At 44.5% G+C, this 15,872-nt stretch overlaps 1 protein-coding gene across 9 annotated transcripts in view; it reads right to left on the bottom strand.

The window, feature by feature from the left end:
* Nucleotides 1-15,872, bottom strand: part of ncor1 (nuclear receptor corepressor 1) — a 458,529-nt gene that overhangs the window by 325,454 nt on the left and 117,203 nt on the right. For all 9 annotated transcript variants that reach the window (XM_072470035.1, XM_072470042.1, XM_072470044.1 and 6 more), the window contains 3 exons: nucleotides 12,655-12,745; nucleotides 9,565-9,743; nucleotides 5,604-5,658 (listed from right to left, as the gene is read on the bottom strand). In XM_072470035.1, coding sequence (XP_072326136.1) covers nucleotides 5,604-5,658; nucleotides 9,565-9,743; nucleotides 12,655-12,745 — 325 coding nt within the window. The remainder of the gene's footprint in view (nucleotides 1-5,603; nucleotides 5,659-9,564; nucleotides 9,744-12,654; nucleotides 12,746-15,872) is intronic.

Raw genomic sequence — 15,872 nt, 5'->3', positions numbered from 1 at the left:
CCCTGGCGCTGTGAGGCAGCCGTGCTAATCACTGTGTCACCGTGCCGCCTGGGTCCCTGGCGCTGTGAGGCAGCCGTGCTAACCACTGTGTCACCGTGCCGCCTGGGTCCCTGGCGCTGTGAGGCAGCCGTGCTAACCTCTGTGATGCCCTGGTCTCCGGAGCCGTGAGGCAGCTGTGCTAACCACTGTGCCACCATGCTGTCCTAACATAGCGAATGTCCCTTGTTCAGTTTTGCTCTCTTGAGCATTAACCTTTTTTTCCTATCAACACATTCTACAATCCTAATTTGCTCCTATTAACACCCTTCAGTCCCTGATGGACTATTAACATCCCCTTTGCCTCCTGCTCCTGACAGTTCTGTTAATCTCTCCTTAGCTCTGACCAATCGCTGACTTTCCATTCTGCCACATCCCCCTCTTCAATTATATAATTCATCACATTTCTACCCCTTTTCAGTTCTGCAGAAGGGTCACATGAACTCGAAACGTGAACTGTTTCTCTCTCCACAGATGCTGCAGACCTGGCGAGCCTATCGAGCATATTCTGATTTTAGTCTTACCAATAGTCCCTGGACAGATATACCCACAACTGGTAGAGTGGCGAGAATGAGGTCAATTAAGCTTTCTCTCTTGTTGCTTCTCCCAGTCTAGCAGCTATGCCCTTTAGAACTTAGCCAACTAGGTCACTAGTAGTGTTACTGAGCCACTTTTTGCAATGAACATTGAAGATATTCGCCAGGGTACAGTGTGAGCCCTAGCCACTCAGTGCTTCTTCCAAGTGGTGTTCAAGATGGAACAAAACGAAGAACAAAGAAAAGTACAGCACAGGAAAAGGCCCTTCAGCCCTCCAAGCCTGTGCCGACCATGCTGCCCGTCTAAACTAAAATCTTCTGCACTTCCTGGGTCCGTATCCCTCTATTCCCACCCTATTCATGTATTTGTCAAGATTCCCATTAAATGTCATTATCGTCCCTGCTTCCATCACCTCCTCCGGCAGCGAGTTCCAGGCACCCACTACCCTCTGTGTAAAAAACTTCCCTCGTACATCTCCTCCAAACCTTGCCCCTCGCACCTTAAACCTATGCCCCCTAGTAATTGACCCCTCTACCCTGGGAAAAAGCCTCTGACTATCCACTCTGTCTATGCCCCTCATAATTTTGTAGACCTCTATCAGGTCGCCCCTCAACCTCCGTCGTTCCAGTGAGAACAAACCAAGTTTATTCAACCTCTCCTCATAGCTAATGCCCTCCATACCAGGCAACATCCTGGCAAATCTCTTCTGCACCCTCTCTAAATCCTCCACATCCTTCTGTAGTGTGGCGACCAGAATTGAACACGATACTCCAAGTGTGGCCTAACTAAGGTTCTATACAGCTGCAACATGACTTGCCAATTTTTATACTCAATGCCCCGGCCAATGAAGGCAAGCATGCCGTATACCTTCTTGACTACCTTCTCCACCTGTGTTGCCCCTTTCAGTGACCTGTGGAGCTGTACACCTAGATCTCTCTCTGACTGTCAATACTCTTGAGGGTTCTACCATTCACTGTATATTCCCTACCTGCATTAGACTTCCAAAATGCATTACCTCACATTTGTCCGGATTAAACTCCATCTGCCATCTCTCCGCCCAAGTCTCCAAACAATCTAAATCCTGATGTATCCTCTGACAGTCCTCATCGCTATCCGCAATTCCACCAACCTTTGTGCCGTCTGCAAACTTACTAATCAGACCAGTTACATTTTCCTCCAAATCATTTATATATACTACGAACAGCAAAGGTCCCAGCACTGATCCCTGCGGAACACCACTAGTTACAGCCCTCCAATCAGAAAAGCACCCTTCCATTGTTACTCTCTGCCTTCTATGACCTAGCCAGTTCTGTATCCATCTTGCCAGCTCACCCCTGATCCCGTGTGACTTCACCTTTTGTACCAGTCTGCCATGAGGGACCTTGTCAAAGTCCTTACTGAAGTCCATATAGACAACATCTACTGCCCTACCTGCATCAATCATCTTTGTGACCTCCTCGAAAAACTCTTATCAAGTTAGTGAGACACGAACGCCCCTTCACAAAACCATGCTGCCTCTCGCTATACGTCCATTTGCTTCCAAATGGGAGTAGATCCTGTCTCCTAGAATTCTCTCCAGTAATTTCCCTACCACTGACATAAGGCTCACCGGCCTGTAGTTCCCTGGATTATCCTTGCTCCCCTTCTTAAACAAAGGAACAACATTGGCTATTCTCCAGTCCTCCGGGACATCACCTGAAGACAGTGAGGATCCAAAGATTTCTGTCAAGGCCTCAGCAATTTCCTCTCCAGCCTCCTTCAGTATTCTGGGGTGGATCCCATCAGGCCCTGGGGACTTATCTACCTTAATATTTTTCAAGACGCCCAACACCTAGTCTTTTTGGATCTCAATGTGACCCAGGCTATCTACACACCCTTCTCCAGACTCAACATCCACCAATACCTTCTCTTTGGTGAATACTGATGCAAAGTATTCATTTAGTACCTCGCCCATTTCCTCTGGCTCCACACATAGATTCCCTTGACTGTCCTTCAGTAGGCCAACCCTTTCCCTGGCTACCCTCTTGCTTTTTATGTACGTGTAAAAAGCCTTGGGATTTTCTTTAACCCTATTTGCCAATGACTTTTCGTGACGCCTTTTAGCCCTCCTGATTCCTTGCTTAAGTTCCTTTCTACTTTCCTTATATTCCACACAGGCTTCGTCTGTTCCCAGCCTTCTAGCCCTGACAAATGCCTCCTTTTTCTTTTTGAGGAGGCCTACAATATCTCTCGTTATCAAAGGTATCTGAAATTTGCCGTATTTATCCTTCTTCCGCACAGGAACATGCCGGTCCTGAATTCCTTTCAACTGACATTTGAAAGCCTCCCACATGTCAGATGTTGATTAACCCTCAAACATCCGCCCCCAATCCAGGTTCTTCAGTTCCCACCTAATATTGTTATAATTAGCCTCCCCCAATTTAGCACATTCACCCGAGGACCACCCTTATCCTTGTCCACCAGCACTTTAAAACTTACTGAGACACAAGGAAAAATACTAACAATGAAGGTAGTGCAGAGGAGAAACAGAAGACTGACCATAAGTTAAAAGTATGAGTTGTGAAGCAAAACTGGAGTCTTTTAAGAAAGGGAAGGAGGCAGCCAAGATTTGATCTTATAGAGGTATATAAGATAGAGAAAGATATGGAAAAGGTTCATCTGAAAATTGACATTAAGCTAAAATGCAAAGTAAAGACAAATTGAAAGAAAAATTTAGCACCATCAGCAAGTTCTTCATACAAGGAGTAATGGAAACGTTGACGATACGCCCAGATACAGTGGAAAACCTTGTGATCATTTGAGAAAGAGCTGATGTAGCAATGGGGTCTTTCTGGATGGATAAATTAAGATGGCTTTAAGTGTGGCCTTCATCTATAATTAGCTCATGATCTCCAAAAGCCACCATCATTCCTCTTATTTCGATACAATGTTCATTATTTCATCAGAATAGTAACACGAGTCACACAGCCATGAATCTCTCTCTCTTTGCCAGTTCCTGGGCAGTCAATTGTGGCACTTCTCCAGCACCAATGTTTGTTCTAAAGGCAAAATACAGCACATGTTGGAAATCTGAAATGAAAACAGAAAATGCTGGAAAAACTCAGAAGGTCGGGCAGCATCTGTGGAAAGAGAAACAGAACTAACAGTCCATGCAGTTCTTCGGAGGAATTTGTTATCTGCATCATTTATTACATGGTGCTATAGTCAATTTGCCCAGTGGCTTGGGTGCTCATCATCCCAGTGCCATTTGGGTGTCCAGGTTAGGCTTAGCAACAGCGAGAAAGAGGACTTTACCAGTCAGTTCCTATGGTTTGACTCCCTGGTTAAGGTTCTACATTGAAAAATTAATTGTCTATACCAGAGACAGACACTCTGTAAAGAATTACCATGGGCAGCATTGAATTATCATTGCTTTACTGCCAGTAACTCAATCAGTTTAACCCTAATCCATGCTTATCATGGAATCTCTACAGTGCAGAAGGAGGCCTTTCAGCCCATCAAGTCTGCACCCACGCTTCGAAAGAGCACCCTACTGAGGCCCAATCCCCCACCCTATTCCTGCAACCCCACCCTAAGGGGCAAGTTAGCACAGCCAATCCACCTAACCTGCACAGCTTTGAACTGTGGGAGCAAACCCACGCAGACACAGGGAAAATGTGCAAACTCCACACAGACGGTGACCTGAGGTCGGAATCGAACCCGGGTCCTTGCCGCTGTGAGGCAGCAGTGCTCACAGGTTACTTTTGTACGGAAGGGCATGCAGGGGTTTAATGCTCATCACAATTGCAAATCTGCTCAATTTTAGACCTTAAATTCCACTTGGACAGGAGGGATATCAAACAACGGGCACGATAAAACACTTTTGTCAGTTCCCATTGCCTGAATCTGAGTGAAAGACGATACCTTCAAACAACAAGATAAATTTGAGGCGTGACTGATATAAGATTCAGGCCATGGGTTATCCAAGAACAAAACTAGTAAACAGGGTTATAAACAGCCCCAGAGTCCTGCTATTAATTGTTAACTTTCAACAGACTGGGACTTATTCCAAAACACAATCTGGAATAACCTCTGATTCAAAGACACTGTTGTTAAACAGTCTCCAGGCTACTGATCAAGATAGATTTACAGGCCAGGCGATTCCACTAAGTTTAAGCAAATGAATGCAGGTTGCTCAAACATTTTGAAGGTCAGTTTCCCTTTTCCTTCAAATAGACCACACAGAAGAGAGAGAAAAATCAGCCCCCTCGCCAAAGAAATCAAATAAGCCACAAAGTAAGGTTTGATGATTTTCTTTGCAACATTGTACAGTATTTTTCTGCGGCCAAGGGAATGTACACAGTCCGTACATAGTAGACAAATAGAATAATCGACAGAGTACATTGACAAATGGTACATCGACAAACAGTGATTGGTTGCAGTGCAGAACAAGGGGCCAAACAAAGTAAATACATGAGCAATTCATGGGATGTAGGCATTTATTGCCCATTCTTGAACCGAGTAGTTACTAGACCATTTCAATTAAGAGTCAACCACATTGGCTATGGTTCGGGATTCACATGACCAGTTAAGGGTGGCAGATTTCCTTCCCGAAAGGACATTACTGTACGACAATCGACAATGGTTTCATTGTCATTATTAGGCTTTTAATTTTAATCAACTATCAGCACCTGCCATGGTGGGTTTCGATTCCTTGTTCCCAGAACATTATCCCTGGAGTCTGGATTACTACTGCAGTGACAATGCTGGTATGCCACTGCACCTCTATGATCATAATGGAAATGAGAACACTTTAGACAACAGCAGATTCTATAAATATTGCTGCAACAGGTCTCTGATGGGACTGTTCATGCTATTTACAAATTCTGCAATATATTCCTTGTAATTTAAAAATTAAACATGCCAGTTGCAACTTTCACTCCCTGCTGTGAGCAGTGTGAATGGACCTAAAGCATTGAAGACGTGAGAGAAATGACAACAAATAAACAAACTCTTGTTTCAGATAAAAGGTGTGTGGAGAGGCCTCTTACCTTTCTCTCCAGGTAAGACGCTATCAAGCCAAAGTTTTTTGGGTGTTGCACAAACCTGTTGAAACCAGAAATCTGATCAGTAACACAGTCAGCTGAAAGGTAAAAGCTTAATGAGAACTCAATGGTTCTGCTGCTGAGTCAGTGTCTGGCAAAACGCAAAGCAAGTTATTCATTAACTTTCAGTTGTCATTATATTGCACCAACAGAAAAGGTACATGAATCATTTTAATCCATTTGTGGAAAATCAATTAAAACCAATTGGTGTAAAAGGCAAAATGAAAAAAAACATCAAACGTGATGTTTTGATGACGTATTTGCAAGTGAACAATAAGAGTTTTCCAAGGTGACTAATAAACCATTTCCATAGGCAGCACGGTAGCACAGTGGCTAGCACAACTGCTTCACAGCTCCAGGGTCCCAGGTTCGATTCCCGGCTTGGGTCACTGTCTGTGCGGAGTCTGCACGTTCTCCCTGTATCTGCGTGGGTTTCCTCCGGGTACTCCGGTTTCCTGCCACAGTCCAAAGATGTGCAAGTTAGGTGGATTGGACATGATAAATTGCCCTTGGTGTACAAAAAGGTTAGGTGGGGTTACTGGGTTACAGGGATAGGGTGGAGGCGTAGGCTTAAGTGGGGTGCTCTTTCCAAGGGCCAGTGCAGACTCAATGGGCTGAATGGCCTCCTTCTGCACTGTAAATTCTACGATTCTATGCCCCAATTTTAACGTTATTCCAAGTAAATGGATTCTTCTAAGGTCTCATCTCACAAATGATTGATTTTAAAGAGGATACATTTTGAGTGGCTATGACTTTATGCTCAGACATTCGACTACCTAGAAACTCTTATCTCTGCAAACATGATTAATTGGGAGGACCTGCATTAATCTGCATTCACAACGTTATGTACATGGATAACAGAGAGGGAGTTCCTACATTAATGTGACAAATGCAGGATTTTAGATATATTGGATTATAAACATTTGGCAATTTAGCAGGTATAACGCTTGGGTTAGAATGACTGCAAGTCATGTTTTAAAAGAACCTTGTTTCTCAAGACCTGAAATCTTTTAAGAGCCAGAGGTGAAATTGACCAGAGTAAAGTGCATGGGCTAATGCACTGTTTGACAGGGGGAGTCCCTGGGAAGTTAATTTGTTTTCAGCTTGAGGAGATGATGTCATTGTTTGGTGGAGCTAACACATTCAGACATTTTGAGAAAGCTTTGAGTTGATTCTGATTTGGCTAACACGGAGTCCACAATAGAATCATAGAAGTTTACAGCATGGAAACAGGCCCTTCGGCCCAACCAGTCCATGCCGCCCAGTTTTTTACCATTAAGCTAGTCCCAGTTGCCCGCACTTGGCCCATAACCCTCTATACCCATCTTACCCAGGTAACCATCTAAATGTTTTTTGAAAGACACAATTGTACCCGCTTCTACTACTACCTCTGGCAGCCCATTCCAGACACTCACTACCCTCTGAGTGAAGAAATTGCCCCTCTGGGCCCTTCTGAATCTCTCCCCTCTCACCTTAAACCTATGCCCTCTAGTTTTAGACTCCCCTACCTTTGGGAAAAGATGTTGACTATCTACCTTATCTATGCCCCTCATTATTTTATAGACCTCTATAAGATCACCCCTAAGCCTCCTACGCTCCAGGGAATAAAGTCCCAGTCTATCCAGCCTCTCCTTATAACTCAAACCATCAAGTCCCGGCAACATCCTAGTAAATCTTTTCTGCACTCTTTCTAGTTTAATAATATCCTTTCTATAATAGGGTGACCAGAACTGCACACAGTATTCCAAGTGTGGCCGTACCAATGTCTTGTACAACTTCAACAAGACGTCCCAACTCCTATATTCAATGTTCTGACCAATGAAACCAAGCATGCCGAATGCCTTCTTCACCACCCTGTCCACCTGCGACTCCACCTTCAAGGAGCTATGAACCTGTACTCCTAGATCTCTTTGTTCTATAACTCTCCCCAACGCCATACCATTAACTGAGTAGGTCCTGGCCTGATTCGATCTGCCAAAATGCATCACCTCACATTTATCTAAATTAAACTCCATCTGCCATTCGTCGGCCCACTGGCCTAATTGATCAAGATCCCGTTGCAATCCTAGATAACCTTCTTCACTATCCACTGTGCCACCAATCTTGGTGTCATCTGCAAACTTACTAACCATGCCTCCTAAATTCTCATCCAAATCATTAATATAAATCACAAATAACAGTGGACCCAGCACCGATCCCTGAGGCACACCACTGGTCACAGGCCTCCAGTTTGAAAAACAACCCTCGACAACCACCCTCTGCCTTCTGTCGTCCAGCCAATTTTGAATCCAATTGGCAACCTCACCCTGGATCCCGTGAGCTTTAACCTTCTGCAACAACCTACCATGCGGTACCTTGTCAAAGGCTTTGCTAAAGTCCATGTAGACAACGTCTACTGCACTACCCTCATCTACCTTCTTGGTCACTCCCTCAAAAAACTCAATCAAATTTGTGAGACATGATTTTCCACGCACAAAGCCATGCTGACTGCCCCGAATCAGTCCTTGCCTCTCTAAATGCTTGTAGATCCTGTCTCTCAGAATACCTTCTAGCAACTTACCTACTACAGGCGTTAGGCTCACCGGTCTGTAGTTCCCAGGCTTTTCCCTGCTGCCCTTCTTAAACAAGGGCACAACATTCGCCACTCTCCAATCTTCAGGCACCTCACCTGTGGCTGCCGATGATTCAAATATCTCTGTTAGGGGACCCGCAATTTCCTCCCTAGCCTCCCACAACATCCTGGGATACATTTCATCAGGTCCCGGGGATTTATCTACCTTGATGCGCTTTAAGACTTCCAGCACCTCCTCCTCTGTAATATGCACACTTCTCAAGACATCACTATTTATTTCCCTTAGTTTCCTAACATCCATGCCTTTCTCCACCGTGAATACCGATGAGAAATATTCATTCAGGATCTCACCCAACTCTTGTGGCTCTGCACATAGATGCCCTTGTTGATCCTTAAGAGGCCCTACTCTGTCCCTAGTTACTCTTTTCCCCTTTATGTATCTGTAGAATCTCTTTGGATTCTCCCTTGCATTATTTGCCAAAGCAATTTCATGTCCCCTTTTTGCCCTCCTGATTTCCCTCTTAACTCTATTTCGACAATCTCTATACTCTTCAAGGGATCTACTTGATACCAGTTGCTTATGTACGTCATATGCCTCCTTCTTCAAGTAAGACAAGTAAGGTCTTTTGCTCTCACAGTAGGATAGTTTTAAAAAATAGCATTTAAAGCAGTGCAGACTTGGGGAAAGTTGAAATAAACCACCTGAAACAGCTTTGAGAAGAAATTCAGCCAGTGTCTGCAGGGGTTCTAACAGGAGCCAAATCTATTCTGAAAAGTAAGTATTAATCTGTGCCATTGGGATGTAAGATGGGTTGAGAGCTGTACGTTTTCCCTTTTTGTTGTTTAATTGGGAATAGAGATAGTAATTAAGGGATAATTATAAGATATTTCCAGGTGTGATGTTAAATAATTTAATATTGTGTTAATAAAGTTTTTTTTCAAAATACCAAATCGCTATTTCTTTGTGCAATCACTCCTGGATCGAAGTATTCTTTCCTCACAGTCTTACAACATAAACTAAAATATTGGGGTTATGGTCCAGTATCCTAGCCACTGTCGGGGTCTGGTCTGAATCCTAATACTAAGCAGTTCCAAAGGGTAGAAAGGAATGCTTCACTGTTGCACAATATTTGACTTGGCCTAAAACCTGTCAAGAAAGCAATGCAATAAATTATGTATAGAGTCCAGTATTAATGTATTAGCTGCAGTGGACGAGAACGTACTGGCAACTGGGTCAGATGGTCTTTGCACAAGACTGGAGCACAAGTAGGAATAACTCTAACATACAACAAAAATGGTCAAGATCAGTGCAGAAAGGTACAAGAGTGTAATTACTTCTCTTTGAAAATCTCCTTCTCATGTTCAGACCAGACGTTTATGAACTGTCGCTCCTTGTACACCCTCATGGGATCGTCCATTACCCCATTCATGTTCAAGAACTTCACCCGCCGCTGTTCTGTGTCGAACATCATTGGCGGTATCACAGAAAGCTGCCTCATCTGCTTCTCATTATTCTGCAATAAACCACCCAATGGATTTAATGCACCAGAATAAAATATTCAGTATCTTCTCCTGATTTTGAAATCGCTTATTTTGTTTATTTCCTAACAATTAGGATACAAAACTCATCCAGCTACTTCAAGCTTGCAGCTACCAGTGGTTAATTGTCTGTCATTATCGAATGGGTGGGGAGGAGGGGGCGAGAGGAACTAACGCAACCTTTGGAAAGTAACATCGAAATTGGTGATTACCAACAGCAGCCATAAAAGACTAATTAATACTGTATACAGCCTACCCTCTGTGCTGCCTCCAGGAATTGTGGTGGAATTAATGGCAGTGTTTCTGCATGACTTACAACTCAGGACTTCAATATGAGCAAACCACCGACATCAGTAGGATTAGGATTTTATGGGGTAAAAGGGAAATATGTCTGCTGAAACAGAAAATACTCAGCAGATTTGGCAGCATCGATGGAGAAAGAAACAGATGTTTTAGATGAATGACTTTTCATCATGTTTCTGCTGCCTTTGGTGAACTCTGGGGTGATCTGCGCAAAGATAGTATAATCAGTGAAGATCCTTTTGGCTTGAGGTTTCTTTAAGTCATTTGTGCAGGCTAAGAAAAATCTTTGGTTTCGATGAAAGGTCACTTCTTGTCATGTGCCCAGTGTGACAAACACTCCAGAATGTTGGTCACTCCAGAAAGAAAGGTCTAGGCAACTAAAAACAGACAAAGCTTTTGAAGAATATAAGGAAAGTAGGAACAAACTCAAACAGGAATTTAGGACGGCTAAAAGAGGCCATGAAATGTCATTGGCAAGCAGGGTCAAGGAAAATCCCAAGGCCCTTTATACATGTATAAGGAGGAAGAGGGTGTCTAGGGAAAGAGTAGGACCATTGAAGGACAAAGGATGGAAATTGTGTGTGGAGTTAGAGGAAGTGGGTGAGATCCTTAAAGAGTACTTTGCATCAGTATTCACCGAGGAGAGGGACATGACGGATGTTGAGGTTAGGGATGGGTGTGTGAATACTCCAGGACATGTCAGCAAAATGAAGGAGGAAGTGTTGGATATCTTAAAATGCATTAAGACAGACAAGTCCCCTGGGCCGGAAGGGATATATCCCAGATTACTGTGGGAGGCAAGAGAGGAAATAGCCTGGGTTTTAATAGATATCTTTGCATCACCTTTGACCACAGGCAAGGTTCCAGAGGACTGGAGAATAGCCAATGTTGTCCCTTTGTTTAAGAAGAGAAGCAGGGATATTCCAGGTAATTATAGGCCGGTGAGCCTGATGTCAGTTGTGGGGAAACTATTGGATAAGATATAGAGGGACAGGATTTATTCACATTTACAAGTGAAGGGACTTGTTAGTAATAGGCAACATGGTTTTGTGCGCAGAAGATCACGTCTTACCAACTTGATAGAGTTTTTTGAGGGGGTGAATTAATCGATGAGGGAAAGGCTGTGGATGACGTCTACATGGACTTTAGCAAGGCATTTGACAAGGTCCCTCTTGGCAGACTGGTACAAAAGGTAAAGTTGCATGGGATTTGGGGTGTGCTAGCTAGATGGATAAAGAGCTGGCTTCGCTACAGGAGACAGAGAGTAAGAGTGGAAGAGAGTTTTTTCAGAATGGAGATCTGTAACTAGTGGTGTTCCACATAGATCAGTGCTGGGACCACTGTTGTTTGTAATATATATATATATATAAATGATCTGGAGGAAAATGTAGATGGTCTGATTAACAAGTTTGCAGACGACACTAAGATAGATGGAGTTGCAGACAGTGAAGGGGACTGTCAGTGAATACAGCAGAATATAGATAGATTAGAGAGTTGAGCAGAGAAATGGCAGGTGGAGTTCAATCCAGACAAATGCATTTTGGAAGATCAAATTCAGGTGTGAATTATACGATAAATGGCAGAACTCTTCGGAGCATTGACATACAGAGGGATCTGGGCGTTCAGGTCCATAGTTCCATGCAGGTGGATAAGGTGGTCAAGAAGGTATATGGCATGTTTGCCTTCATCGGCTGGGGCACTGAGTACAAGAGTTGGCAAGTCATGTTACAGTTTGGTTTCCCGCAATTCTTTATCAGCAGTGAGTACAGAAATTGAAAGAAATACATGTAACTATTTCACCTGGAAAGTGTGCTTAGGGTTCGGAACAGTGGAGAGAGAAGGGGGGGGGGGGTAGGTGCTGCATCTCCTCCACTTGCATGGAAAGATGCCATGGTAAGGGGACAGAGCATTGGGGACAGAGCATTGTGGGTGACTGAGGGGTGGGCAAAGATGTCAGAGAGGGAACAGTCCCTGCAGAATACTGAACGTGTGGGGCAGGGGAAGACGTGTTTGGTTGTGACATCACGCTGGAGCTCAGAAATGGCACAGAGTGATCTACTGAATATGGAGGCACTCCTTAATCACCCCATTCCCATGGCACCTTGTTATTGCATGTGCAGGAGATGCAACACCTGCCCTTTTACCTCCTTTCTTCCCTATGTTTAGGGCCCCAAAAAATCCTTCCGTGTGTTGTTTTAACTTTAGTATACTGTATTCACTGGGTTACAATGCAATCTGGTCTACATTGGGGAAATCAAATGTTCAGTCAGCCTAGCGCGTTCTGACCTCCTGTCATGTGAAATCCTGTCCACTTTGCTGATCTCTCAGCCCCAGCTTCCCGCAGTGAAGCTCGATGTCAGCTTGCAGAACAACACCTCATCCTTCGATCAGGCACTTTACAGCTTTCGGACTCAACTCTGAATTAAACAATTTTGCGTTCCTTGTGTTCTTCGCCCACCCTTCCCCTTTCACTGCTTAAACCGTATTACAGGAGCAATATTGTCTCTATTAATGGATGAAGTGTTGGTACAAACTAGATTTGTCTGCTTTAATGGATTTGATGGTTTCTGAGGAACACCTGACCTCCTGTTCAGAAAGTCCATCGATGATTTCAGAAATCTCATGCTCGCTCCTGGCTATAGTTGCTGGAAGCCCAGCTCCCCTCTGTCCAACCCTGAAAAAAACAATTATCACAAATTTTACAAAAAACATTTTAAACTGTGATATACAACACATTACATGATGCAGAAGAATTGAAATAGGTTTGTCCACTTTTAAATAAGGTGGGATGGCCTCCCTCTGATCCCAGTGGGAAGGGTACAGACAGTGAAGATGAATATTCTCCTGAGGCTTGTGTTTTTATTCCAGTAGCTCAAGACTTTCTTCCTCACTCTTTCTTTTGCAGGGTTAACAAATTGATTTCTACTTTTGTTTGGGCAGGTAAGACTCCTCGGGTTCGGAGGACGTCTTTGCAAAGGGATAGATAGTCGGAGGAAGGGGCTGCCATTACCGAATCTGTTATGCTATTACTGTGCGCCCGGCAAATATTGATTATGGCGCCATGGGGGTGGTTCGAAGATCCAGACTCTATCTGGGGGAGGATGGAGGAGCTTTCATAGGGTCAAGTCTGAGGGCCCTGGTTACAATGCCACTCCCTTTTTCCCCAGCTCGATTCTCTTCTAATCCAGTGGCCACTTTGAGGAATTGAATCAGTTTAGGCAGAATTTTCAACTGGGCTCCATAGAAACACAGAAGCAGGTGGAGTTCATTCGGCCCTTCAGGCCCTCTCCGCCATTCAGGATGATCAAGGCTGATCCAGCTCAATAGCCTAATCCCCCCTTCCCCCATATCCTTTGATACCCTTCACCCCAAGTGCTATATCTGACTCCTTTTGGAAAAAAAATCAATGTTTTGGCCTCAATTGCTTCCTGTGGTAACAAATTCCACAGGCTCACCACTCTCTGGGTGGAGAAATCTCTCATTTCTGTCCTATATGGTCTACCCCATATCCTCAGACTGTGACCCCTGGTTCTGGACACACCCACCATCGGGAACATCCTTCCTGCATCAACCCTGTCCAGTCATATTAGAATTTTATAGGTTTCTATAAGATCCCCCCTCATCCTTCTGAACTCCAGCGAATACAATCCTAACCGACTCAATCTCTCAGTCCCTCCAACCCAGGAATCAGTCTGGTAAACCTTCTCTACACTTCCTCCACAGCAAGAACATCCTTCCTCAGATAAGGAGACCAAACTGCACACAATATTCCAGGTGAGGCCTCGCCAAGGCCCTGTATAATTGCAGCAAGACACCCCTGTTCCTGTACTCGAATGATCTCGCTACAAAGGCCAACATACCATTTGTCTTCTTTACTGCCTGTTGCACCTGAGCGCTTACCTTCAGTGACTGGTGTACGAGGACACCCAGGTCTCGGTGCACATTCCCCTCTCCTAATTTATGGCCATTCAGATAATAGTCTGCCTTAGCGTTTTTGCTACCAAAGTTGATAACCTCGCATTTATCCAAATTATATTGCATCTGCCATTCATTTGCCCACTCACTCAACTTGTCCAAATTACACTGAAGCATCTCCGCATCCTCCTCACTGCTCACCCTCCCACACAACCTGGTGTCATCTCCAAATTTGAAGATATGACATTTTGTTCCCTCATTTAAATCATTAATATATATTGTGAATAGCTGGGGTCCCAGCACCGATCCCTGTCGTACCCCACTAGTCCTGCCTGCCATTTGGAAAAAGACCCGTTAATTCCTACTCTTTGTTTCCTGTCTGCCAACCAGTTTTCTATCCATCTCAATACACTTCCCCCAATCCCATGCACTTTGATTTTACACACTAATCTCTTCTGTGGGACTTTGTCAAAAACCTTCTGAAAGTCCAAATCAACCACATCCACCGGCTCCCCCTCATCAACTCTACAGTTATACCCTCAAAGAATTCCAGTAGATTTGTCAAGTCTGATTTCCCTTCATAAATCCATGCTGTTTCTGTCCGATCCTGCCACTGTTTTCTAAGTGCTCTGCTATAAAATCTTTGATAATGGATTCTAGAATTTTCCCCACTACCGACGTCTGGCTTACTGGTCTATAATTCCATGTTTTCCTTCCACCTCCCTTTTTAATTACTGGGGTTACATTAGCCACCCTCCAATCTGTAGGAATTGTTCCAGAGTCTATAGAATCCCGGAAGATGACCACCAATGTATCCACTATTTCTAGAGCCACCTCCTTAAGCACTCTGGGATGCAGATTCTCAGGCTCTGGGGATTTATCAGCCTTCAATCTCATCAATTTTCCCAACACCATTTCTCTACTAATACTGATCTCCTTCAGGTCCTCCCTGCTTTCCCCAACATTTCTTAATTTTACACATAGTTCAGGTAGGGGAGAGGGAGGAGTTGGAGAGATTTAGAGATGTTTCTGGAGGGTAGGTTCGTCTACCTAGACGAGTTGTTGGAGAGGTTCCAGCTCTCGAGGCGGAATATATTTAGGTACTTTCAGGTGCGCGAGTTTTTTACACAAGGAGCTACCTTCATTTCCTCTGGTGCCTTCGCCTTCGCTGATGGACAGGGTCCTGTCCATGGCCGAGTTAGGGGAGGGTAGTGTTTTGGAGGTTTATGGGCAGATGCTGGCGATGGAGCAGGCATCGTTGGAGGAGGTGAAGAGTAAGTGGGAGGACGAGCTGGGTAGGGTCTTTGAGGGGGGAGTGTGGACTGAGGCACTTCACAGGGTCAACTTCACATCCTCAAGTGCGAGTTTAAGCCTGATCCAGTTCAAGATGGTTCACAGGGCGCAGCAGACTCGGGCGCATATGAGTGGGTTCTTCTCGGGGCTGAAGGACGGGTGTGAACGGCGCTCTAGGGGATCGGCGAATCGTACGTATATGTTTTGGTCTTCTCCCAAGCTGGTTAGTTTCCAGGTCTCCTTTTTTGATAAGATGTCAGGGATTTGGGGCATTCAGCTGGAGCTGTGCCCATTGGTGGCCATTTTTGGAGTATTGGACTCGCCGGTGCTACAGGCGGGGATGAAGGCAGATGTCTTAGCCTTCGCCTCACTTACAACTCGGAGGTGAGTTTTGCTGGGGTGGAGGTCCCCATTGCCGCCTAAGGCCTTAAGTTTGGTTGGGGGATCTGATGGAATTTCTGCACCAAAGAAGATTAAATACACCATGAAGAGGTCAGTGGAAGGTTCCACTCAAGGTGGCAGCCGTTAATCTTTTTTAGGGAACTGGTTACCGTCAGGGCTCATCTTTTTAGTTGAGTTAAGGTTTTGTTTTC

This window comes from Scyliorhinus torazame, chromosome 12, assembly GCF_047496885.1.
Source record: "Scyliorhinus torazame isolate Kashiwa2021f chromosome 12, sScyTor2.1, whole genome shotgun sequence".
Taxonomy (NCBI): Eukaryota; Metazoa; Chordata; class Chondrichthyes; order Carcharhiniformes; family Scyliorhinidae; genus Scyliorhinus; species Scyliorhinus torazame.
The sequence above is the reverse complement of the archived record's forward strand: the minus strand, read 5'-3'. Positions and strand labels throughout refer to the sequence as shown.